The 27,072-nt window shown below is 37.5% G+C and overlaps 1 protein-coding gene across 23 annotated transcripts in view; it reads left to right on the forward strand.

The window, feature by feature from the left end:
* Positions 1 to 27,072, forward strand: part of EXOC6B (exocyst complex component 6B) — a 678,312-nt gene that overhangs the window by 363,949 nt on the left and 287,291 nt on the right. The window contains exon 19 of one of the 23 annotated variants that reach the window (XM_077959257.1): positions 89 to 1,941. The exons of 21 other annotated variants lie outside the window; for them this stretch is intronic. In XM_077959257.1, the coding sequence (XP_077815383.1) occupies positions 89 to 106 (18 nt within the window). In that variant the 3' untranslated portion in view covers positions 107 to 1,941. Of the gene's footprint in view, positions 1 to 88; positions 1,942 to 27,072 lie in introns of those variants that run through there. One more of the 23 variants, XM_077959256.1, reaches the window with a different exon arrangement.

The raw sequence follows: 27,072 nt of genomic DNA on the forward strand, positions 1-27,072 counted from the left end.
AATTGTAGTGTACTTTGTTTGCCCTTGTTGGTAGGATATGGCTCTGCAGAGCTTTTAAAAAATGCCTGACATGTCATTGTCTTTTTAGCACCAAAGAGGACTATAGAAATTCCTGCTCTTCACAGAAACCTTGTCTGTTCAGCCTCCTGTACTCTTTGGTTTTAGCATCTGGCAAATGTCTTGAGAAGGAGACTTAGCAGTACCCAGTACCAGCAATTGCTGACAGGAAAGAAAGTGTTGGGGATTGCCAGTGTTAATTTACCGTCCCTAATGAGGTTTCAGTTCCTACGTGATCTGAATGTTTGTGTACCCCCCAAAATCATATGTTGAATCTAATAACCAGTGTGATTACATTAGGAGGTGAGGTCTTGGGAGGTGATAGATTATGACGGTAGAGCCTCACACATGGGATTAGTATACATATAAAAGAGACTTCAGAGAGCTGCCTTGTTCCTTGTGGCCTTGTGAGGATATGGGGATACAGAAAGAAGACTCCTTTTTTATTTTGCACTAGGAAATAGGCCTTCATCAGACACTGAATCTGCTGGTACCTTGATGTTGGACTTCCAAGCCTCCAGAACTGTGAGAATTCTTTTGTTTATAAGCTACAGTCTATGGGATTTTGTTACATTATTCTGAATGAACTAAGATAGTTCCCATCATTTTTAGGCATCCTTCTACTACTGAGTCTTTTTCTCTGAAACACTGTGAAACTGAGAGAAATCTCCTTGCTTTTCAAAGATTTTGGCTTAAACCCTTATTTTCCTCAGTTGTTTAGCTTTAGAATTCAGTAAATATCTTGAGGGTAATACTAGTCCTGAAACCTCTAATTGTGTCAGTCTAGTCCATTGGAAGCAGCATAGATTCCATGTTTTTTTCACCCACTAGTAGATAGTCTCTGCCTGGTTTTAAGATTCTCAGTCTGTTGCCCTTGCCTACATTCCTCAAATACCCACAAGGAAAGCTGCAGATTTTCACCTCACCTTTAAAAGATTCTGTCCTCTATGCAGGTTTATTCCCTTTAGTCTTCATTGCTTCACAGCACCTGATACCTTTTAATATGTTTTTTCTGCATGTTTTACTTCCTCTACTGGTTGTTCCTAGTGGGAGCATTTACCTGCAGAAAAATATGTCATTTTATCTAGCTTCATCCTGATACCAAAGACAGACAAAAAGAGCACACACAAAAAAACTATGAGTTAATCTCACAATTATGGATAGAGATAAAATAAATAAAATTTTAGCAAGTTAATTCCAAGTGTTTTAAGAAAGTAATTTTGTACTAGTGTGTAGGATTTATTCCAGAAATGCAAGGATGGTTTGATATTTTAGAAAATCTGTTAATATAATTTATCACATTACTAGGTGAAGGAGATAAAGTTGCTTGATGTATTCTAGAAAGACATTTTATTACATCCAGGCTACATTCTTGATTTAAAAACAAAGTTTACTAAATTCCAAGCAGGATAATATTTCAATAACATAAAAAAGAACATCTATTTGAAATTTAGTAGCCACCATAGATTTAACAGTAGAACAATAAAACATTTATTTTCATTGACATCAGGAATTGGGTGAAGATGCTTCTCACCAACACTTTAGAAGTTCTATCAAATAAACGTAAAAAAAGAATAAATTACATTGTAATGAGCCATGCATGTCTTAGTCCATTCCTGCTCCCATAACAAGATACTTTAGACTGAGAAATTTATAAACAACAGAAATTTGTTTCTCATAGTGCTGGAGGCTGAAAAGTCCAATATTAAGATGTCAGCAGATTCAGTGTCTGACAAAGTCCTGTTATTCATAAATGGCACCTCTGTATCCTTACATGGCAGAGAAGGCAAAAAGGACAAACTCACTCCCACAATGCCTTCTATATAGGCACTAATCCAATTAATGAGTGATGTAATCACTTCCGAAAAGCCCTTCCTGACAAAATGTAAAAATTAAAATAATATATAAAAGTTGCATTGGGGATTAAATTGCAATATGAATTTTGGCAAGGCTCAAACATTTCAAACCATAGCACATGCACATTATTATTCATAGGTTATTATTATCTAGATAGAACATACTAAAAATTCATTAAGACCAATAAGAATTTAGGTTAGATGGTTCACTTAGAAAACAAATAAACTTTTCTTATATTAGCAATGCCCACATAGAAAATATATTGTCAAAACTGTCTTATTTACTACTGGGACATAGATATAATTTTTCTATGCAGCTACTCAGCAAGTAAATTTAGAAATAATATGACAACCTTACAGAGTAAAATAAAAGATACTTTCTTATGCACAAATATATATGGTATTCCAGGACGGGAATATTTCATTTTGTAGAAAGTTTTTTCAAATTTAGTCTAATTGCAGTAAGTACCAAGTAAATTTGTTTAGGCAGGAATCTTAATGAAATAATTCTGAAATTCATTTGTAAGCAAAAATGCACAATATTTGGTAAAAAAAAGATAACATGAACATAATTTGTAACTATTAATAAGACATACATATTAAGCTTGTGTGGTATTTTTGACTATAAACTAGTCAGAAATAAGAAAATGGTAACATTCATTATTTGTGAGAAATATTTGTGGAAATAGGTATTTTTATACATTGCTGCTAGGGGTCTAAGTTATTATAGTCTTTTTGGAGATCAGTTTTTCAATATGCCTCAGAAACCCCTCAAAATGTGCTTACCTTTTTACTATGTAATTCCCCTTTTAGAATTTGAACTTAATGAAATAATCATGGTTGTATTATAATATTCAAATATAACTATATTTAATGCAATGTATTTTGTATAGAGAGGAGTTGGTACCAATTAAAAATCCAATAAACAAATTTGTTCACAAATTAAAGTATTGTATATTCATATGTGATATCATTCATTCATTAAATTAATGTAAATTTGTATTTATTCATTAAAAATATGTTCACTATTTCTTAACTGGAAAAACAGATATGATCTTATTTTAATTAATACATATATACACTAATTAAATATCTATATTATATACAATGTAAGTCTAGAATTGTATACTCCGTGGTTTATCCTTATTTCTGTGTAGCTTTTAGGTTTTCCTTTTTGTTTGTGTTTTTAGAAACTGTTTTCTGAATTGAAACATCTGCTGCTTTTATAATGCTGGGGGTATGTGGAGGTGATATTTAGAATAATGTTTTCCATCTCAATAATTATTGTATTTAATTACTAATTTATATTTTAAAATTGCTTTTGCCAGCCCACCTGTCCCCATTTCATCATGCTGTCATATTTCAGCACCATACTTTGTACTCCTTACTTTAACCTGTAGGTCATTTAGAAGCAGTAATGTGGATCAAGCTGGTGCTTGTCTGAATTAAAGTGCATGCTTTTTCTACCTGTAGAGTTGTGAACTTTCTTGCAAGGCTATACTGTAAGTAACTAGTTGAGGTTTATTTCCCCCTCTTTTGTTTTTTCTAAACTGCCATTTTTACCTAAATACTGTAAAACAGCTCAGTGTGGATAGAGTTGATTCTACCACTCAGGCTTTAGAACCACTTACCATGGACCATTCAGAATCAAAGTAGGAAGTAACTGACAGGCTTAAGTCCTCAATATTGCTTCCATTGGTGCTGTATTTCTGTCTTGTCTATACTTTTCTGAAGCTACGCTTTTATAATTAATTGCATTCACCAACCATTATATTCTCTAGAATCAGATGACTTCTTAAACTACCCCACCTGGTTTTCCACAAAATAGATTGCCTAACATTTGTGTTTATGTTGCCCAGAATGCTAGATAATTTCCTCATGGAACCCCGTATTAGTCACAAAACAGCTGTGTCTAAGATTTGCCCTTGGGCATTATTAGAGAAAGAATGGGAGCGAAAAGAGTTCGTTTCTGAAAAAGAACCCAAATCATTTGTCTTTTACTTACTATAAATATTCTCTTTTCATATTTGAAATTCTCTGGCAGAAGTGGCTCTCTGTCAGAGAGGGATTGATCAATAGAAAAAATGTATATAGAGAGGACTGTTAGGCTGGGCTCGGTGGCTCACGCCTGTAATCCCAGCACTTTGGGAGGCCGAGACGGGCGGATCACGAGGTCAGCAGATCGAGACCGTCCTGGCTAACACGGTGAAACCCCGTCTCTACCAAAAAATACAAAAAACTAGCCGAGCGAGGTGGCGGGCGCCTGTAGTCCCAGCTACTCAGGTGGCTGAGGCAGGAGAATGGCGTAAACCCAGGAGGCGGAGCTTGCAGTGAGCTGAGATCCAGCCACTGCACTCCAGCCTGGGCGACAGAGTGAGACGCCGTCTCAAAAAAAAAAAAAAAAAAAAAAAAAGACAAGGCAAATTCTGTCTTGTTCTCTTACATTTTGGAATCCCCAGTTTCTCTTAATTTTCAGGGATATTTTACCACATCACAGCAGCAACATAGCCAATGGAATAGGTCAGTGTCTAGAAATGTGTTTGTGTGTGCCACAGAGACACAGAGGGAAAATACGAGTGTGTTTGTTTGCAGATTATTCTCATTGTTAGACAGTCAGTGGTCAGAGGGGAAAATTATTTAATTTTGCAACTGTTTTTTCCCTTGAAGTTTTCGTGACCTAGGCGGCCTACCTATATTCATGAGGCACCCAAAAATGATTGTAATGATATTTTCCACATTTAGAGTTTTTAAATCTTACTGTTTCCCTCGAGTTAACAGATGAGGTAAGTACACACACATTTTTTTGAGACTTCAGTTGTATAATTTACAATTGCATGCACAGTTACCCATTTTGCATGCTCAGCATAAGAGCATATTTTTGAGAATTTATTATTGTTATCCTGACAATTATCTTTCAGAAATGCTTAAGAGAGGAAATGCTATCTCAAGTAACAGACCCACAGGATGGAATCCTGAGTTTGTTTTCGCTGTCTGCTGTTAATGTTAATTTGTATGACATAGGACAAGATTTCTCATGGCCCACCTTGGTTTGTGGGTTAAGTGTGGAAATTCTCCTAGTTTCTTTGTCTAGTAATACAGTGATACCTATCCCTGGCCTTACTTTCTCTTAGGTCATCCTTAAGAGAAAATTATTTTCTACATATAAGTTTCTGAAATCCTTCCCATTTAAAATCCTTTAAAAACTGACATTTCTTTTAGTACTCACTTTATTTCCAGGAATTGCTGCCATCTCCAACCTAACCAAATGATTCTGCTACTGAAGAACTGTCAGTACTCCCATTAAGTACAAAATCTTTTCTGTGTCCACCAAGACTTTTCATAATGGGACCTTAAACTACCTTTCTGTCTTTTTCTCTGTCTCTGTCTCTCTTTTCTATTTACCAGAGATTCTCCTCCCATAATGAAGTAATGCTCTTTGTTAACCATACCCAACTGTTTTCTCCCTGGGTCTTTTTTTTTTTTTTTTTTTTTTTCATGCCTTTCGTCTACTTTTACTGCTTCTGCCCTTTAACTATGTGTGTTGAAAATCTTACATACTTCAAGGTTCATTTCAAGTACCACACCTTCTATGAGGCCTTACCAGTTCTCCTAACCAGATGTGACATCTTCCTTTGTGGCACTTTTTTAAATGGCACTAATTAAATTTTACCTTGGGCTGGATGTGTCATTCATTTGTGTACTTTATTCAGGAAAGGAGACAATGGTAATTAAAGCATCTGCTGTATTCCAAATGCTTTATATGTGTTATATGTCATCCCAGTTGATGAGGACTCAAAATACCCCAACCAGATAAGTATTAATATTATTATTATATTTTATGATGAGACCATAAACTCAAGAAGAATATGTACTTTGTAAGGGATACAGCAAATAGGGGAAAGGGTTAGGATTTAAACAAATTTATTTGACTTATATTTTTTTCCATTATACTATCCTGTCTATTAGACTGGTTGCCAACTATGGACTGGTCAACCCTGTGGATAAAGACCTTGTCCTTTTCGTCTGTATTTCTGTGTATAGTGCAGCAACTTGCACGAAATAGTGCACAATAAGTTTTTATGGAGTTTACCTGTTTTGAGTAATAAAGTAACTGAATTCCTGCCTGGGCATTGACAATCATTTTTGGGTCATATATCATTAAAAGTAACCATTTAATTATAGAAAAGAGAAGTAAAAAGCTATTATTTTGAGATAATGACCAAAAGTTTGCTTAGGTTAAAATTCTAAATTGGTCTTTCTCCTTCCATATCCTCTTGTTTCTCCAAATAAGAAAGAGCATGGTTTTCATGTGACAGAATTTTAATTATAAAATGCCTTGCATTCATGTGTTAGTAATGTTAACATTTCTTGTATATGTCATTATCCCATTTCTTTTTTCAAAAAAGCAACCTCTATGATATATGGATAGTCACTATTTTCCCCATTTAACAAATATGGAAACTGAGGCCTAACAGGTCTTGCCCAGAGATCAGAAAGTTAATCAATTATGGGGCTAGATCCTATGTCATTTTACCCTGGGTCATGCTCTTTTCACTATATCAAGCTGTCTCTTAATATTTAACAATAGCTACTATCTTTTGAGTACATACCATGTACCAGTTACTGTGCAGAGTGTCCTCTCCCTCTCTGTCTCTCTTTCTTTCTCTCTTTCTGTGTGTGTATACATATACACCCATATATATACACACACATACACACGTAGGTGTATATATTCTAATATACATGTATGTATGTATTAATATATATATTTATTCTCATTTATTCCTTGCAACAAATTTGTGAAAACATTGTTATTCTCCCAGTTTACAAATTAGAAAAGAAAAATTAGGTAGACGGGTGGTTCCAAGATGGCTGTAGATGGGTGAGTCCAAGATAGACAAATAGGAACAGCTCCAGTCTACAGCTCCCAGTGTGAAGGATGCAGAAGACTGGTGATTTCTGCATTTTCAACTGAGGTACCGGATTCATCTCATGGGGGCTTCTTGGACAGTGGGGGCAGGACAGTGGGTGCAGCCCACCGAGCATGAGCTGAAGCAGTGCAAGGCATCGCCTCACATGGGAAGTACAAGGGGTCAGGGAATTCCCATTCCTAGCCAAGGGAAGTGATGATGGATGGCATCTGGGAAATTGGGTCACTCCCACTCTAATACTGCGCTTTTCCAATGATCTTAGCAAATGGCATGCCAAGAGATTATATCCTGCGCCTGGCTTGGAGGGTCCCACGCCCATGGAACCTCCCTCATTGCTAGCCCAGGAGTCTGAGATCGAACTGCAAGGTGGTAGCGAGGGTGGGGGAGTGGCGCCTGCCATTGCTGAGGCTTGAGCAGGTAAACAAGCTCGAACTGGGTGGAGCCCACCACAGCTCAAGGAGGCCTGCCTGCCTCTACAGACTCCACCTCTGGGCACGAGGCATAGCCAAACAAAAGGCAGCAGAAACCTCTGCAGACTTAAATGTCCCTGTCTGACAGCTTGGAAGAGAGTAGTGGTTTTCCCAGCACACAGTTTGAGATCTTGAGAACAGACAGACTGCGTACTCAAGTGGGTCCCTGACCTCCGAATAGCCTAACTGGGAGGCACCCTCCAGTAGGGGCAGACTGACACCTCACATGGCTGGGTACCCCTCTGAGATGAAGCTTCCAGAGGAATGATCAGGCAGCAACATTTGCCATTCAGCACTATTCGCTGTTCTACAGCCGCTGCTGCTGATACCGAGGCAAACAGGGTCTGGAGTGGACCTCCAGCAAACTCCAACAGACCTGCAACTGAGGGTCCTGATGGTTAGAAGGAAAACTAACAAACAGAAAGGACATCCACACCAAAACCCCATTTGGAGATCACCGTCATCAAAGACCAAAGGTAGATAAAACCACAAAGATGGGGGAAAAACAGAGCAGAAAAGCTGAAAAATCTAAAAATCAGAACACCACTACCCCTCCAAAGGAACGCAGCTCCTTGCCATCAATGAAACAAAGCTGGACGGAGAATGACTTGGACGAGTTTAGAGAAGAACACTTCAGACTTCTCCGAGCTAAAGGAGGAAGTTCGAACCCATTGCAAATAAGCTAAAAACCTTGAAAAAAGATTAGACAAATGGATAACTAGACTAACCAGTGTAGAGAAGTCCTTAAATGACCTGGTGGAGATGAAACCCATGGCACAAGAACTACGTGACAAATGCAGAAGCTTCAGTAGCCAATTTGATCAACTGGAAGAAAGGGTATCAGTGATTGAAGATCAAATGAATGAAATGAAGCAAGAAAAGAAGTTCAGAGAAAAAAGAGTAAAAGAAAATGAACAAAGCCTCCAAGAAATATGGGACTATGTGAAAAGACCAAATCTATGTCTGATTGGTGTACCTGAAAGTGACAGGGAGAATGGAACCAAGTTGAAAAACACTCTGCAGGATATTATCCAGGAGAACTTCCCCAACCTAGCAAGGCAAGACAACATTCAAATGCAGGAAATACAGAAAACACCACAAAGATACTCCTCGAGAAGAGCAGCTCCAAGACACCTAATTGTCAGATTCACCAAAGTGGAAATGAAGAAAAAAATGTTAAGGGCAGCCAGAGAGAAAGGTTGGGTTACCCAAAAAGGGAAGCCCATCAGACTAACAGCAGATCTCTCGGCAGAAACTCTACAAGCCAGAAGACAGTGGGGGCCAATATTCAACATTCTTAAAGAAAATAATTTTCAACTCAGAATTTCATATCCAGCCAAACTAAGCTTCATAAGTGAAGGAGAAATAAAATCCTTTACAGACAAGCCAATGCTGAAAGATTTTGTCACCACCAGGCCTGCCCTACAAGAGCTCCTGAAGGAAGCACTAAACATGGAAAGGAACAACTGGTATCAGCCACTGCAAAAACATGCCAAATTGTAAAGACCATCGATGCTAGGAAGAAACTGCATCAACTAACGGGTAAAATAATCAGCTAGCATCATAATGACAGATCAAATTCACATATAACAATATTAACCTTAAATGTAAATGTAGATGCTCCAATTAAAAGACACAGACTGGCAAATTGGATAAAGAGTCAAGACCATCAGTGTGCTGTATTCAGGAGACCATCTCACACACATAGGCTCAACATAAAGGGATGGAGGAAGATCTAACAAGCAGATGGAAACCAAAAAAAGGCAGGGGTTGCAATCCTAGTCTCTGATAAAACAGACTTTAAACTATCAAAGATCAAAAGAGACAAAGAAGGCCATTATATAATGGTAAAGGGATCAATTCAACAAGAAGAGCTAACTATCCTAAATATATATGCTCCCAATACAGGAGCACCCAGATTCATAAAGCAAGTCCTTAGAGACCTACAAAGAGACTTAGACTCCCACACAATAATAATGACACCCCACTGTCAACATTAGACAGATCAACGAGACAGAAAGTTAACAAGGATATCCAGGAATTGAACTCAACTCTGCACCAAGCAGACCTAATAGACATCTACAGAACTCTCCACCCCAAATCAACAGACTATACATTCTTCTAACCACCACATCACACTTATTCCAAAATTGACCACATAGTTGGAAGTAAAGCACTCCTCAGCAAATTCAAAAGAATGGAAATTACAACAAACTGTCTTCAGACCACAGTGCAATCAAACTAGAACTCAGGATAAAGAAACTCACTCAAAACTGCTCAACTACGTGGAAACTGAACAACCTGCTCCTGAATGACTGCTGGGTACATAAAGAAATGAAGGCAGCAATAAAGATATTCTTTGAAACAAATGAGAACAAAGACACATCATACCAGAATCTCTGGGACATATTTAAAGCGGTGTGTAGAGGGAAATTTATAGCACTAAATGCCCACAAGAGAAAGCTGGAACGATCTAAAATTGACACGTTAACATCACAATTAAAAGAACTAGAGAAGCAAGAGCAAACACATTCAAAAGCTAGCAGAAGGCAAGAAATAACTAAGATCAGAGCAGAACTGAAGGAGATAGAGACACAAAAAACCCTTCAAAAAATCAATGAATCCAGGAGCTGGTTTTTTGAAAAGATCAACAAAATTGATAGACCACTAGCAAGACAAATAAAGAAGAAAAGAGAGAAGAATCAAATAGACACAATAAAAAATGATAAAGGGGATATCACCACAGATCCTACAGAAGTACAAACTACCATCAGAGAATACTATAAACAGCTCTACGCAAATAAACTAGAAAATCTAGAAAAATTGATAAATTCCTGGACACATACACTCTCCCCCGACTAAACCAGGAAGAAGTTGAATCCCTGAGTAGACCAATCACAGGCTCTGAAATTGAGGCAATAATTAATAGCCTACCAACCAAAAAAAGTCCAGGACCAGATGGATTCACAGCCGAATTCTACCAGAGGTACAAGGAGGAGCTGGTACCATACCTTCTGAAACTATTCCATTCAATAGAAAAAGAGGGACTCCTCCCTGACTCATTTTATGAGGCCTGCATCATCCTGATAACAAAGCCTGGCAGAGACACAATAAAAAAAGAGAATTTTAGACCAATATCCCTGATGAACATTGATGCAAAAATCCTCAATGAAATACTGGCAAACTGAATCCAGCAGCACATCAAAAAGCTTATCCACCATGATCAAGTGGGCTTCATCCCTGGGATGCAAGTCTGGTTCAACATATGCAAATCAGTAAATGCAATCCAGCATATAAACAGAACCAAAGACAAAAACCACATGATTATCTCAATAGATGGAGAAAAGGCCCTCAACAAAATTTAGCAGCCCTTCATGCTAAAAACTCTCAATAAATTAGGTACTGATGGGATGTATCTCAAAAAATTAGAGCTATTTATGACAGACCCACAGCCAATATCATACTGAAGGGGCAAAAACTGGAAAAATTCCCTTTGAAAACTGGCACAAGACAGGGATGCCCTCTCTCACCACTCCTATTGAACACAGTGTTGGAAGTTCTGGCTAGGGCAATCAGGCAGGAGAAAGAAATAAAGTGTATTCAGTTAGGAAAAGAGGAAGTCAAATTGTCCCTGTTTGCAGATGACATGATTGTATATTTAGAAAACTCCATTGTCTCAGCCCAAAATCTCCTTAAGCTGATAAGCAACTTGAGCAAAGTCTCGGGATACAAAATCAATGTGCAAAAATCACAAGCATTCTTATACCCCAATGACAGACAAACAGAGAGCCAAATCATGACTAAACTCGCATTCACAATTGCTTCAAAGAGAATAAAATACCTAGGAATCCAACTTACAAGGGATGTAAAGGACCTCTTCAAGGAGAACTACAAGCCACTGCTCAATGAAATAAAAGAAGACACAAACAAATGGAAGACCATTCCATGCTCATGGATAGGAAGAATCAATATCCTGAAAATGCCCATACTGCCCAAGGTAATGTATAGAGTCAGTGCCATCCTCATCAAGCTACCAATGACTTTCTTCACATAATTGGAAAAAACTACTTTAAAGTTCATATGGAATGAAAAAAGAGCCCGCATAACCAAGACAATCCTAAGCCAAAAGAACAAAGCTGGAGGCATCACGCTACCTGACTTCAAACTATACTACAAGGCTACAGTAACCAAAACAGTATGATACTGGTACCAAAACAGAGATATAGACCAATGGAACAGAACAGAGCCCTCAGAAGTAATACCACACATCTACAACCATCTGATCTTTGTCAAACCTGAGAAAAACAAACAATGGGGAAAGGATTCTCTATTTAACAAATGGTGCTGGGAAAACTGGCTAGCCATATGTAGAAAGCTGAAACTAGATCCCTTCCTTACACCATATAGAAAAATTAAATCAAGATGAATTAAAGACTTAAATGTTAGACCTAAAACCATAAAAACCCTAGAAGACAACCTAGGTAATACCATCAGGACATAGACATGGGCAAGGACTTCATGTCTAAAACACCAAAAGCAATGGCAACAAAATCAAAAATTGACAATTGTGATCTAATTAAACTAAGGCGCCTCTGCACATCAAAAGAAACTACTATCAGAGTGAACAGGCAGCCTACAGAATGGGAGAAAATTTTAGCAATGTACTCATCTGACAAAGGACTAATACCCAGAATGTAAATGATGAGTTAATGGGTGCAGCACACCAACATGGCACATGTATACCTATGTACTGAACCTGCTCGTTGTGCACATGTACCCTAGAACTTAAAGTATAATAAAAATATAATATAGAAAAAGAAAAAAATTAGAATAGCTTACACATTAGTAAACATAGAGAGGTTTACTATTGTGTCAAAAACTACTCATCTAGAATTAGGGAATCTGGGTGCAAACTGCCTCCAAAGCCCTTATTCTTTCCCTCTAGGCTATATAATACCTGTAAACTATGTATGAGAAGCACTAAGCTATGTTTCATAGAGCCATCATTTAAGTACCTTTTTTTCTGTGGGATTCTTATTCAGAATCTTTTTTGTTAGTTCATAAAATTTTAGTCATGATGACCAGAATTTAGTCACAATTCCCGGTATGGGGGATAAATTTTGTGGTAACATCCCCATAAAGTAGAAACTCTATCTGGTAATGGGAAATATATCAATAAGTGGGTTGCTTGTTTCTAACCTAACTTGAGTTCCCTTCTTTGACACCTTATGTGGAAATTCTCTCATCTACTGATAAAAATGATCCTGTAATTTAGCTCAATTCTTATGACTTTCTCTGGAACAAAATAAAAAAGTTCCAGGTGTCCTCAAAGAGGACTAGAAGCATCAGATCCTTTAGGATACAACCACGTTTTTCTTCATTACATTAATTACATAGGTAGAGCCAACATTCAAGTTTTTTTTCTTTTTCCCCGATGGAGCACAAATTACTGATAATTACTGATGATTTTTCTGCCTATCGAGAAAGTGATTTATGTTTCCTGTTTCCATGCAGTTAACTTTTATGTTATTTGAGCTACGCAGAGTATATTGAAATAAAAACATTTGCTTCTTATGAATGTGGTATTGGGATCTTTTGTTTAGTTAATCACTTAAATACTTTAGAGGTTCTATATTTCTTCAGAAATATCTTTGTGTGTTGAGTTATTACCTAGGACTTTTCTCCCCATAAAGCTACTATTACCAAGCCAGAACTCTTCTTTCTGGTAGTGTCCAGCCAGTAATCCTTTGCCTCTTTAATGATAATGACCTTTGAGTCTTCTTCTGCTCATATAATTGTTAAATAAAAGCTTAAGTTTGTTTGGTTCCAAAAGCCATTTACTTCTAATCCTGTTTTTGTTGATAAGGTAGAAAATAAGGAGAATCTAGAATTTAACATACTGCAAAATTCCACACTTACAAATTTTCATATTTGATTTCCTTTTCTTCCTTTTCTTTTTCTATTCCTTTTTTGTTTGTTTGTGTGTTTTTGTTGGGATAGAATCTCACTCTGTCACCCAGACTGGAGTGCCATGATGTGATAACAGCTCACTGCAGCCTTGCCCTTTCAAGCTCAAGCAATCCTCCCACAACAGCCCTGCAAGCATCTAGGACTACAGGTGTGTGCTGCCATTCCTGGCTAATTTATTAATGTTTTGGTGAGATGGGGTCTCACTGTGTTGCCCAGGTTGGTCTTGAACTTCTGGGCTCAAGTAATCCTCCCACCTTGGCCTCCCAAAGTGCTGGGATTATAAGCGTAAGCCACTGCACCTGGTAAGAGTCAGAGATTCCAGTGAGAATATGTTACATATTGCTATACTTGGTCTCTTCAGTATCTTCAGTATCTCTTCAGTATCTTTGATACCTGATATGGTTTGGTGCTGTGTCCCCACCCAAATTTCACCTTGAATTGTAATAATCCCCATGTGTCAAGGGTGGGACCAGGTGGAAGTAATTGAACCATGGGAGTAGTTTCCACCATGCTGTTCACATGATAGTGAAATCTGATGGTTTTGTAAGGCACTTCCCCCTTCTCTCAGCACTCATTCTCTCTCCTGCTGCCCTGTGAAGATGTGCTTTCTGCCATGATTGTAAGTTTCCAGAGTCCCGACCAGCCATGCGGAACTGTGAGTCAATTAACCTTCTTTTCTTTATAGATTGCCCAGTCTTGAGTATTTCTTCATAGGAGAGTGAGAACAGACTAATACAATACATTTAAAAGATGAAGAGAAGATTGCTTGAATTCTTTCTTATTGATGCTAAAGTTGTGGGGTGTTGAGTTTTATCAGAGGACAAAATAGTTATTTCATCATTGTTAATATCATCAAATAATTAAAAACCTTAACTGTGTAATGATAGGTAAACTGTTATATAAACTTTAATACTATTATTCAGTGATATGTTATGCATTTATGTAAACTAATTTTATGAAATTTAAATTATAACCTTGCAAAGCACTTTTGTTAAATGAAAGAAACAGAATGAAAGTTTTATAAGCAAAATGATTGCAAACATGTAAAATCATGTTCATAGTGAGAAAAAAGTTCACCAAGAAATATTTAAAATAATTATGTTGGTAGTGTGACTTCTTAGTTTTCTTCAAAATTTTTCTTGGCATTTTAAAAGTCTTTAAGCATTTCCTTTATTTAACAAAAGTTGTAGACCTTTACAGCTTCTCTCTCAGTTCAGATTTCCTTTTGCTTATAAATTCAAAGTGAAACAAAAAATATCCACATTTTTAGATTATTTTATGTGCCAGTATCCTTCATTTATCTCATCTTCATTTGCAAAGTAGCCCTTTTTTACTTTTTACTTAATCTTTTTACGGGTTAAATTTAGGTATAGGTAGGTTAAATCATTGTTTAAGACCTTATAAAGAATATGTTTTTGGAATACAGATTTAAATTGAGATCTCTCTAATTCCGAAGCATATGCTCTTTTTGCTACAGTAAACTAGTTGCTTTTCCCCTAATATTTCCAAGTCTAAAGGAAGGTATTTGGGTCTGTAGGAGTGCTGTTGAATTGAGGTTTCCAAGCAAACTTCTAGGCAAGGGGACTGAGAAGCATGGTTGCGATTAGATCAAGAACAATAAAGCACAACTACGGACAACTGAGGATGTGTGATCGTTATAAAGAAGAGCAGCAGTGGAAGAACATAGGCAGAGTTTCTTTTTATGTCAGTTTATTTCTAGATGTGCCTTCCAAGAACACTGGTTTGTCTGTTACTCTCTCTCTTCAGAAATTTTTAATAATCCCCACCTTTTAAAGTATAGCTACTATCCACATAAAATACATTTCTTATAATTCCCTTACAGAAGGCTGTGACTTCAGCCAAATATATCTGTTAATCATTCCCAAACATACTATGCTCATTCCTGGCTGCAGACTCTTGCTCATGGTTTTCCTTCTTCTCAGAATGGTTTCTCATCTCACTTTCAAATCTTTCCCTCCTTTAAAATACAGCTTAACACACCTGTTTCCCCATGAGGTCTTTTAGGACTGTTCACCCTTTTTCCCACAATTCATACCCCAAGGTTTGATTTTCTTGTGAACTCCTATAGATATTATAGGAGTCTCAATTTTCTACCTGAAACTTCAGATATATGATCTTAAATATTATTTTCTATATTTTCCCCTTATCATCAACTAACGTTATATGTTATTTGAAAGAAAGTATCTCAGACATTTTAATATGGCCAGCATTGAGTAGATAGCCAGTCAATGTCATGATGAGATTGGAATGTCTAACAGGGACATCATGCATGGAATAGTGTCCTTCAACTCAGATTACTATTTGCCTTTACAAATGACATCTATTTTGATTACAGCTCTTCATTATAAATATATGTTGCTTATAATTCCACTTCATTAAGAATGATGTTGGGAGTGCACTGTAAAGGTAATTATCCAAGTTCCAAAGGAAGAAAATATTGCTGCTTGGAATATCGCAATGCAGTCAGTCTAAACTACATTTTTGCTGCTTTGACAAGAGGACAAATTTGGGCCTGCAAATTGGTGTCAGGATACCTTAGCATACATATTGTACATGTTGTGGGGTGAGGAGTTCACAGTTAAATGAGCAATAGGAATGTGGTATATGCCACTGTTCTGTAGACTTTCATGGTAGTCTATAGCCACAATTTTAATATAGTTTAGTAAGTGCTTGAACTTCTCCAAACAACACACAATGTTGGAAATCAGACACAGTACTTTCTTGTCCCTGGGACCTCCCTGTCTTTGAATTAGCAATTGCAGGCTTCTTGGTCTTTAGCTGCTTGGTGATAGATGAAGTCCACTCTCTTCCTAAGGAAAAATACCTTCTTAAAAAATGATTAGGGATACACACACACACACACACACACACACACACACACACACACGCATGCACGCACAAAGACAAAAAGTGAATTTTCTACCCTGCAATACATCCCTGAATGCATTATGTTACATATTTTTTAAAGTGTTTCTGTTAAGGATATCCACTTGTTATTTTTATTTCATGTAGGATTATCTTACTGCCTTTACAGATTTCTGCAATTGAATGATTTACCATCTTCAACTGTTCTAAAATGGTAACAAAACGAGGAAGTTTTATTTCATGTTTTTGTCTATGTGTTTTGTTTTCCTGGCCTACTATTTTTTGTTTTTACTTAGGTTTCCTTTAATCTTTGTTTATCTTGATAACTCCTTTGAAAGATAATCTTAGGATTAGGAGGTGACAGAGATCTGAAAATGGGAAGTAGTCTTTCAACAGACAAACAGGCCCTAACTCTATACTCTCAAGAAGTTTAACATGAACCCTTTGTAAGGCTAATTTTCTTTTGTGCCTATTTTTTCTAGTTGTGAGCACACATTCCAGCTGGAAGTATGTAAAATCTAAGGATTCTTCACTGAAACAATATTCTTGGTGCCATATTGACAATATCTATATTTTTGCTATTGTAAAACAGATACAGTGAGATTATTAAAAGAATCACATTGATATGCTACATTGCAGGTGGTAAAGGAAATAGGAGGTATCAGTTCCCTAGGGTACATATAATTGTGATCTTTCCTTAGGGTTTCCCTTCCCTTTAGCACTTGTCCATGGGGATCCTTCCAGTGTTTTTTGTTTATCTTTTTACCTTCCTGGTGGAACCTGGCTCCCTTGAGTAGCACAGAGAATGAGTCTAATGAGCATAAGGTTTATGGCTTCAATAGCAATGCTTAAAAATTCTAGTCCTAGTCTAGCTCTAATGTTAGTCTATGGCCCCAGTCAACTGCTAATGATATGACTATGACTATTCCTAATCATACTTATTCTATGCTATTGAGGGAAGATCACTGAATATAACACAATTATTTTACTGATGCTAATTGTAGAAAGTCAAGAGAAACTTTCAGTGGCCTTCTGCATGATTCAATGAATTCCTGTAATTATGGTATATAGGACTTTATCTGCTTTTGATTAAAAAACATTGCTACCCAAAACTGCGAAACAACGACATCTTCATAGGGATATCTCATGAGTACCTACTTGTCTTATTGACTCTCTTTTGCTATTAGTTAACAAGTAAAGTCTCTCACTCTTTTAATTCCTTTACTTTTTAAAATAATGTGGTAGTTGTGAGATTAACTTTTAATGTGTCTATACCCTCTATGGCATATGACCTCTGTCTTTCAGGTCCCTTTAGTAAACTTGCCAGTCTGTTTCTGATTTCATGGAGCTGGAACAGATATTTGGCTTAAGTGCTTTTAGTCCAAAAACCTGGGAGGCACTCTGAAAAATTGATTGTATCCACATAGCAGAGTTTTACTATTTATTTATTTTTTTTCTATTTCTTTAAGATCTCTTTGCAGGCCATTTTAACCTCTCTACATAAATAGGGTATGGGAATTCTGGGGAGCTTGTCACAGTTTTCTTGAGTACTGATTTTGTCTGTTTATTATTTTCTCCAAGGGAGAGATTGTCAAATTATTATAGATAGAAAAGAATTTACACCTGGTGGCCATAAATGTTGTTCCTGACCCTTATTAATCTGCTGTATTTTATTTAGAGTAAGATTTGAATACCTAGTGGCTCTTTGCTTTTTCTTATGGAAATGGAAAAACCAAGTGCTGGAAGAAGTGCTTGTATGGAAGATGGATGAGACCTCTTATAAATTGTTCTAAGAAGTAGAAGTTAGAGATAAATAAGAGTATGAACTAGTTGATTCATGGACAACATTGTAACAGAGAATAGCTGATTCTCTGGGATGGCGCAAAGGCAATCCATGTGTAGGACAGAGTGTTAGACTAGAACTCTAAATCTTCCAACCCGGAGGTTCCTGTGCTTCTGCCCCTATGTGTTGGAACCAAATAGGAGGAATTACTTGGTATATAGTTTGCCACAGCATCTGTTTAGTATGTTTAAAGGTCATCTAAAATAATAACTGTAAAAGCATATTAGACATTAAACTTATAGTGAAGACAATGTTAGATCAAGGCCTGAATTTAGAGGAATTTTTACCTTATATTTTTGCATTTTTCTTATCTATGAAAATATTTATATTGGTCCAGTATAGTTATACAATTTCATTGGGAGGGATCATTTCTAAAAATTCATTATAATTTTATTCTTGCATAACTGCAATGCAAAAAAAATTAACAATGCTCTAGGACAAATTGGAAAGTGAAATGAGCAACATAACTTCCAAAAGTAGAGTGCTTAAAACAAGTTTAGAGTTTATTGCTCTGGCTGAGATTTCCAAAAGCTTTATAATATGAGCTGAGGTATATTTTTCTTTTAGGCTTAAGTATAAGGGAAACAATAGACTTGTTTTATTTTTGTCTTTTTTCACAGTCTGGCACTATGAAATTTCATACGACTCTTTTTAAACTTGTGAATATATAAAAGAATGCTAATGACACTCTCTGTCTCCCCAAAAGCCTTAACCATCTTCCCAGATGCAACTTTGACAGTAATAGTGGCTCTTCCAAAACTGGGCAGAAGCTTACACTAAAGTGAACTGATCTGTGGTTAGTCTTCTGTCTAGTTTTTTGAACACAGCTCTGAACTCAGTATTTATAGAAAACTTAGTTTTGGGCCATTTACATTTGAAGATATTATTGATTTAACCAGATGCTCCAAACCAAGGAAGTTTTTTTTTAGTAGTACAAAATATAATCATTTTTGCAAAATCTTATACTCTACTTTCATATAAAATACCATATAACTTGTTATTGTAGTTGTCTGGTTTAACATTTAGTTCATTTATTCTGTGTTCCACAGTAAAATTTCTTTGTTACTTGGGAGACAATGGTAATAGATATCTTTAATTTTCTACCCCAGGTTATTGTTGTTTAGTATACCTTAAATAAAAATACATGAAGCAGACAAATATTGAAAATATATTGTTTGTCACATTGTAAGATATTACTTATATTATAAGTTGATTTTGGAAATAATTACCTAATCACCTAACTTGAATACCATTTACTTAAATAGAGAATGAGATGTGTTCTCTAGCTAGAGATAGACAATAATGTTCTTCAAATAGATGATGAAGATCAAAAAATTATATAACAGTTTGGTAGCATGGTAGGCATCTGGTAGAAGAGAAAAGAGAAAACACTAGGTAGAGGGTATAGTGTATGTAAAGAAACAGGAATGAAATTAATCATGGAACTTTTAGAAACACAATTATTTTACTGATGCTAATTGTAGAAAGTCAAGAGAAACTTTCAGTGGCCTTCTGCATGATTCAATGAATTCCTGTAATTATGGTATATTATAAACTATAAGGGGATATTTTTTGGGGTATTATAGAATATGAAGTTAGTAACATAGATAAGAGTCTTGAACATGAATGCCTTAAATGGCATATAAGGAAATTGGACTCTACTGAAAATGGTGAAGAAGCATAAATGAATACAGGAAGTTACTGATTAAATTGCATTTAGGGGCAATCATTTTGCAGTTTAATGAGTGGATTAGAGTATAGTATGAATGATGGCCAAGAAATCATTTAGTAAATATTCTAATATTTCTGGTGAGAGATAATGGATGGTATTACCAAGTCAGCGGCAGTGGGACTTTAGAGGAGAGGACTAATGCAAGTTAGATTGCATATAATAAGTATAACCATAATTGGACCCCCCAAATCATCTGTGCAAGTACAAAGTACAAGTACAAAGAAAGACACAGCTTAGCATCAAATCCTATGATCAAAGTTTGGAGAGTGCAGAGACTCAATAAATGTCACTGGTGAAATATAGCTTCTGAAACAGGTTATGTTAACTTAGGTTGCATTATTATTAATAGAAATGTAATTTCTGAAATTAGCACCATTGTGGTCCAATATCTGCTGTATTTTAGTCTAGCCACACCTAATGTGTTGAGTTTTATTCTGGCCCTCCATTTAGAAATGGTGTGAATATACTGGAGCTCATAAAGAAGAGTATGAGGTAATTCGTTTAGTTTGACTAAATGACTTGAATTTTTTGGTATAGAAGTGTAAAGACTCTGGGTAACATACTACCTTCATATATTTGAAGGTATATAAATAAATTTGATTTCATTACAAGATAATTGCTAGGTACTTCCAGAGAGATAGATCTTAGTTTAATAGACATTTCTTAGGTGTCTATCATATGCAAGGCACTATGTTAAGTTTTAATGATACAAAAATGAAATAAAGAAGTCCTTCCCTCAAGTAACTAGCTCAGAGTTTAATGGAATAGAAATAATGAAGAACTTTATAAGAGGAACATTTTTCCAAAGATAGATTTGTTTTTTAGAGGTTGTAAAAGGAGTTGAATACAAAATAGGTGGATGTTTGAACAATCTTTAACATTTTTTTTCTTTTGAGATGGAGTCTCGCTCTGTCGCCAGGTTGGACAGTGGTGCGATCTCAGTTCACTGCAACCTACAGCTCCCTGGTTCAAGTGATTCTCCTGCTTCAGCCTCCCAAGTAGCTGGGATTACAGACATGCGCACCACCATGTCCAGGTAATCTTTTTGTATTTTTAGTAGAGACAGGGTTTCATCATGTTGGCCAGGACGGTCTTGATCTCCTGACCTCATGATCTGCCCACCTTGGCCTCCCAAAGTTCTGGCATGAGCCACTGTGCCCAGGCAGCATTCTTAAATTATGTTAGTTTGAAGCAGGAGTTTCTTTTTTAAAAACTTTTATTTTAGCTGGGCGTAGTGGCTCACGCCTGTAATCCCAGCACTTTGGGAGGCCAAGGTGGGTGGATCACGAGGTCAGGAGATCGAGACCATCCTGGCTAACACAGTGAAACCCCATCTCTACTAAAAATACAATAAATTAGCTGGATGTGGTGGCACGTGCCTGTACTCCCAGCTGCTCAGGTGACTAAGGCAGGAGAATCGCTTGAACCCAGGAGGCAGAGGTTGCAATGAGCCGAGATCATGCCACTTCACTCCAGCCTGGCGACAGAGCAAGACTCTGTCTCAAAAAACAAACACAACAACAACAGAAAAACAAACAAACTTTTAAGTTTGGGAGTATGTGTGAAGGTTTGTTATATAGGTAAACTTGTGTCACAGGGGTTTGTTGTACAGGTTATTTTATCACCCAGGTATTAAGCCTAGTATCCAGTAGTTATTTTTTTCTGCTCTGCTCTCCTCCTTCTTCCCACTCTCCCCACTCTAGTACACCCCAGTGTCTGTTGTTCCATTCTTTGTGTTCATGAGTTCTTGTCATTTATCTCCCACTTATAAGTGAGAACATGGGTGTTTGGTTTTCTGTTCCTGCTTTAGTTTGCTAAGGATAATAGCCTCAGCTCCATCCATGTTCCCATAAAAGATATGATATTCTTTCTTAATGCCTGCATAGTATTCCATGGTGTAGATATACTACCTTTTCTTTCTTTTCGGTTTTTTTTTTTTTTCCTTTTTTTTTTTTTTTGAGATGGAGTTTTGCTCTTGTTGCCCAGTCTGGAGTGCAGTGGCATGATCTTGGCTCACTGCAACCTCCGCCTCCTGGGTTCAAGTGATTCTCCTGCCTCAGCCTCCCAAACATTGTCTTTATCCAGTCTGTCATTGATGTGCATTTAGGTTGATTTAATGTCTTTTCTATTGTGAATGGACATTTGCGTGCATGTGTCTTTATGGCAGAATGATTTCTATTCCCCTGGTTATAGACCCAGTAATGGGATTATTGGTTCAAATGGTAGTTCTGCTTTTAGCTCTTTGAGAAATTGCCATACTGCTTTCCACAGTGGTTGAACTAATTTACACTCCCCAAAACAATGTATAAGCGTTTGCTTTCCTCTGAAACCTCACCAGCCTCTGTTATTTTTGTTTACTTTTTAATAATAGCCATTCTGACTGGTGTGAGATAGTATCTCATTGCGGTGTTGATTTTTATTTCTCTAATGATCAGTAATATTGAGCTTTTTTACATATGCTTGGCCACATGTATGTCTTTTGAAAAGTGTGCATTCACGTCTTTTGCTCACTTTTTTATGAGGTTGTGATATGGTTTGGCTGTGTCCCCACCCAGATCTCATCTTGAATTCCCATGTGTTGTGGAAGAGACCCAGTGGGAGATAATTGGATCATGGGGACAGGTCTTTCCCATGCTGTTCTTGTGATAGTGAGTAAGTCTCATGAGATCTGATGGTTATAAAAAGGGGAGTTTCCCTGCACAGGCTCTCTCTGTCTTTGCCTGCCACCATCCACATAAGATATGACTTGCTCTTCCTTTCACCATGATTGTGAGGCCTCCCCAGCCATGTGGAACTGTAAGTCCATTAAATCTCTTTCTTTTGTAAATTCCTCAGTCTTGGGTATGTCTTTATCAGCAGTGTGAAAACAGACCAATACAGTAAATTGGTACCAGTAGAGTAGGGCCCTGCTGATAAGATACCTAAAAATGTGGAAGCGATTTTGGAACTGGGTAACGGGCAGAGGTTGGAACAGTTTGGAGGGCCCAGAAGATGGGAAAATGTGGGAAGCTTTGGAACTTCCTAGAGACTTGTTGAATGGCTTTGACCAAAATCCTGATAGCAATATGGACAATAAGGTCCAGGCTGAGGTGGTCTCAAATGGAGATGAGGAACTTGTTGGTAACTGGAGTAATGGTCACTCTTGTTATGTTTTAGCAAAGAGACTGGTGGCATTTTACCCCTGACCTAGAGATTTGTGGAACTTTGAACTTCAGAGAGATGATTTAGGGTATCTGGTGGAAGAAATTTCTAAGCAGCAGAGCATTGAAGAAGTGTCTTGGATGCTGTTAAAAGCATTCCATTTTAAAAGGGAAACAGAGCATGAAAGTTTGGAAATTTTGCAACCTGACAATGCGATAGAATAGAAAATCCCATTTTCTGAGGAGAAATTCAAGCCAGCTGCAGAAATTTGCATTAGAAATGAGGATCCCTATGTTAATCCCGAAGACAATGGCAAAAATGTCTCCAGGGCATGTCACAGGTTTTCATGGCAGCCCCTCCCATCGTGGGCCTGGAGGCCTAGGAAGAAAAAATGGTTTCATGGGCCGGGCCCAAGGTCCCTGTGCTGTGGTGCAGTCTAGGGACTTGGTGCCCTGCATCCCAGCCACTCTGGCCATGACTAAAACGGGCCAACGTTTGGGAAACTCTGCCTAGATTTCAGAGAATGTATAGAAATGCCTGGATATCTAGGCAGAAGTTTGCTGCAGGGGTGCAACTCTCATGGAGAACCTCTGCTAGGGCAGTGCAGAAGGGAAATGTGGGGTGCAAGCCCCCACACAAGAGTCCCTAGTGGGGCACCACCTAGTGGAGCTGTGAGAGGAGGGCCATCATCCTCCAGACCTCAGAATGGTAGATCCAACTACAGCTTGCACTGTGCAGCTGGAAAAGCAGCAAGACACTCAATACCAGCCCATGAGAGCAGCTGGGAGGGACACTGTACCCTGCGAAGTCACAGGGGCAGAGCTGCCTAAGATCATGGGAATTCCCTCTTGCATCAGCATGACCTGGATGTGAGACATGGAGTCAAAGGAGATCATTTTCTGGCTTTAAGATTTGACTGCCTTGCTGGATTTTGACTTGCATAGGGCCTGTAGCCCCTTTGTTTTGGCCACTTTCTCCCATTTGGAATGGCTGTATTTACCTAATGCCTGTACCCGCATTGTATCTAGGAAGTAACTAACTTGCTTTTGATTTTACAGGCTCATAGGTGGAAAGGACTTTGCCTTGTCTCAATTGAGACTTTGGACTGTGGACTCTTGAGTTAATGCTGAAATGAGTTAAGACTTTGGGGGACTGTTCGGAAGGCATGGTTGGTTTTGAAATGTGAGAATATGAGATTTGGGAGGGCCTAGGGGCAGAATGATATGGTTTGGTTGTGTCCCCACCCAACTCTCATCTTGAAATATAGCTCCTGTAATTCCCACCTGTTGTGGGAGGGACCCAGTAGGAAGTAATTGAATCATGGGGGTGGATCTTTCCCATGCTGTTCTCGTGATGGTGAATAAGTCTCTTGAGATATGATGTTTTTAAAAAGGGGAGTTCTCCTACATCTATTCTGTCTTGTCTGCCGCTATGTAAGACATGCCTTTTGCCTTCCACCATGATTGTGAGGGCTCCCCAGCCACGTGGAACTGGAAGTCTATTAAACCTCTTTTTATTTATAAATTACCCAGTCTTAGGTATGTTTTTATCAGCAGCATGAACATGAACTAATACATGGTATAAGAAAGGGGTGCAGCTTCAGTCTTCTGCATATGTCTAGCCAGTTATCCCAGCATCATTTATTGAATAGGAAGCCCTTTCCCCATTGCTTGTTTTTGTCAGCTTTGTCAAAGATCAGATGGTTGTACATGTATGGTCTTATTTCTGGGTTCTCTATTCTGTTCCATTTGTCTATGTGTCTTTTTTTTTTATTTTTATTTTTTTGACAGAATCTCGCTCTGTTACCCAGGCTGGAGTGCAGTGGCACGATCTTGGCTCACTGCAACCTACGCCTCCCGGATTCAAGCGATTCTTCTGCCTCAGCCTCCTGAGTAGCTGGAACTACAGGCGCGCCACCATGCCTGGCTAATTTTTGTATTTTTAGTAGAGACGGGGTTTCACCATATTGGCCAGGCTGGTCTCGAACTCCTGACCTAGTGACCCGCCCACCTTGGCCTCCCAAGGTGCTGGGATTGCAGGCATGAGGCACTGTGCCCAGCTTATGTATCTTTTCTTGTACCTGTATCATGCTGTTTTGGTTACTGTAGCTCTGTAGTATAGTTTGAAGTTGGTAGCATGATGCCGCCAGCTTTGTTCTTTTTGCTTAGGACTGGCTTGGCTATTCAGGCTCTTTTTTGGTTCATTATGAATTTTTACATAGGTTTTTCTAGGTCTGTGAAGAATGTCAATGGTAGTTTAATGGGAATAGCATTGAATTTATGAATTCATTTGGGCAGTATGGCCATTTTAATGATATTGATTCTTCCTATCCATGAACATGGAATTTTAAAATATGTATTTGTGTTCTCTCTGATTTCTTTGAGCAATGGTTTGTAGTTTTCCTTGCAGAGATCTTTTACCTCCCTACTTAGCTGTATTCCTAGGTATTTCATTCTTTTTGTTTCAGCTGTGAATGGGACTGCATTCCTGATTTGGCTTCAGCTTGGCTGTTGTTGGTATATAGAAATGCTAGTGATTTTTGTACATTGATTTTGTATACTGAAACTTTGCTGGAGTTGTTTATCAGCTTAAGAAGCTTTTGGGCTGAAACAGTGTGGTTTTCTAGATATAGAATCTAGAAACCACAGGAATAGTTTGCAGACTATTTCAATGCCCTTTATTTCTTTCTCTTGCCTGATTTCCTTGGCCAGAACATCCATTACTATATTGAATATGAGTCTTGAGAGAGAGCATCCTTGTCTTGTGCCATTTTTGGGGGAATGTGTTCAGCTTTTTTGCATTTAGTGTGATGTTGGCTGTGAGTTTGTCATACGTGGGTCTTATTATTTTGAGGTATCTTCCTTCAATACCTAGTTTATTGAGAGTTTTTAACATGAATGGATGTTGAATTTTCTGATAAGCCTTTTCTGCACCTATTGAGATAATCATGTGGTTTTTGTCTTTAGTTCTGTTTATGTGATGAACCATATTTATTGATTTGCATATGTTGAACCAACCTTGCGTCCTGGGAATTAAGCCTACTTGATCATGGTGCATAAGCTTTTTGATGTGCTGCTCAATTTGGTTTGCCAGTATTTTTTTGAGGATTTTTGCATCAATGTTCATCGATGACATTGGCCTGAAGTTTTCTTTTTTTGTTGTGTCTCTGCCAGGTTTTGCTATCAGGATGAGGCTGGCCTCATAGATTGCATTAGGGAGGAGTCCTTCCTTTTCAATTTTTGGAATAGTTTCAGTAGGAATGGTACATGCTCTTCTTTGTACATCTGGTAGAATTCAGCTGTGAATCTTCTGGTCCTGGGCTTTTCTTTTTTTTATTTTTTTTGGGTTGGTAGGTGGTAGTACTCAATTTCAGTACTCATTATTAGTCTATTCAGGGATTCAGTTTCTTCCTGTTTTAGTCTTGTGAGGGTGTATGTGTCCAGAAACTTATCGATTAGTTCTAGATTTTCTACTTGATATGCATAGAGGTGTTTATAATATTGTCTGATGGTTATTTGTATTTCTGGGGGTTTAGTGCTAATATCCTTCTTCTTATTTCTGATTGTGTTCATTTGAATCTTCTCTCTTTTCTTCTTTATTATTCTAGTTAAAGGTTTATCTATTGTATTTTTTTTTTCAAAAAAGAAACTTCTTTATTTGTTGATCTTTTGAATGGTTTTTCAGGTCTCTATCTCCTTCAGTTCAGCTTTGATTTGGTTTTTTTCTTGTCTTCTGCTAGCTTTGAGATTTGTTTGCTCTTGGTTCTCTAGTTCTTTTCATTGTGATGGTAGATTTTTAAATTGAGATCTTTGTAACTTTTTGATGTGGGTATTTAATCCTATAAATTTCCCACCTAACATTGCCTTAAACATGTCCCAGAGCTTCTGGTATGTTGTATTTTTATAGTTAGTTCTTCTTATTGAATAGAGATAAGAGAAATAAGATCTTTTTCAGACAAGCAAAGCCTGAGGGAATTTGTTACCACATGATCTGCCTTACAAGAGCTCCTGATGGAAGCACTAAATATGGAAAGACCATTACCAGCCACTACAAAACACACTGAAGTACATAGACCAGGTGCACTATAATGCAACCACATAAACAAGTCTGCAAAATAACCAGATGATAAAGGGTGAAAATATACTCTTTACCATAGTTTAATGCCCATCTTTGTCCTTTTTTAAAT

The sequence above is a fragment of the Macaca mulatta genome, chromosome 13 (genome assembly GCF_049350105.2).
Source record: "Macaca mulatta isolate MMU2019108-1 chromosome 13, T2T-MMU8v2.0, whole genome shotgun sequence".
Taxonomy (NCBI): Eukaryota; Metazoa; Chordata; class Mammalia; order Primates; family Cercopithecidae; genus Macaca; species Macaca mulatta.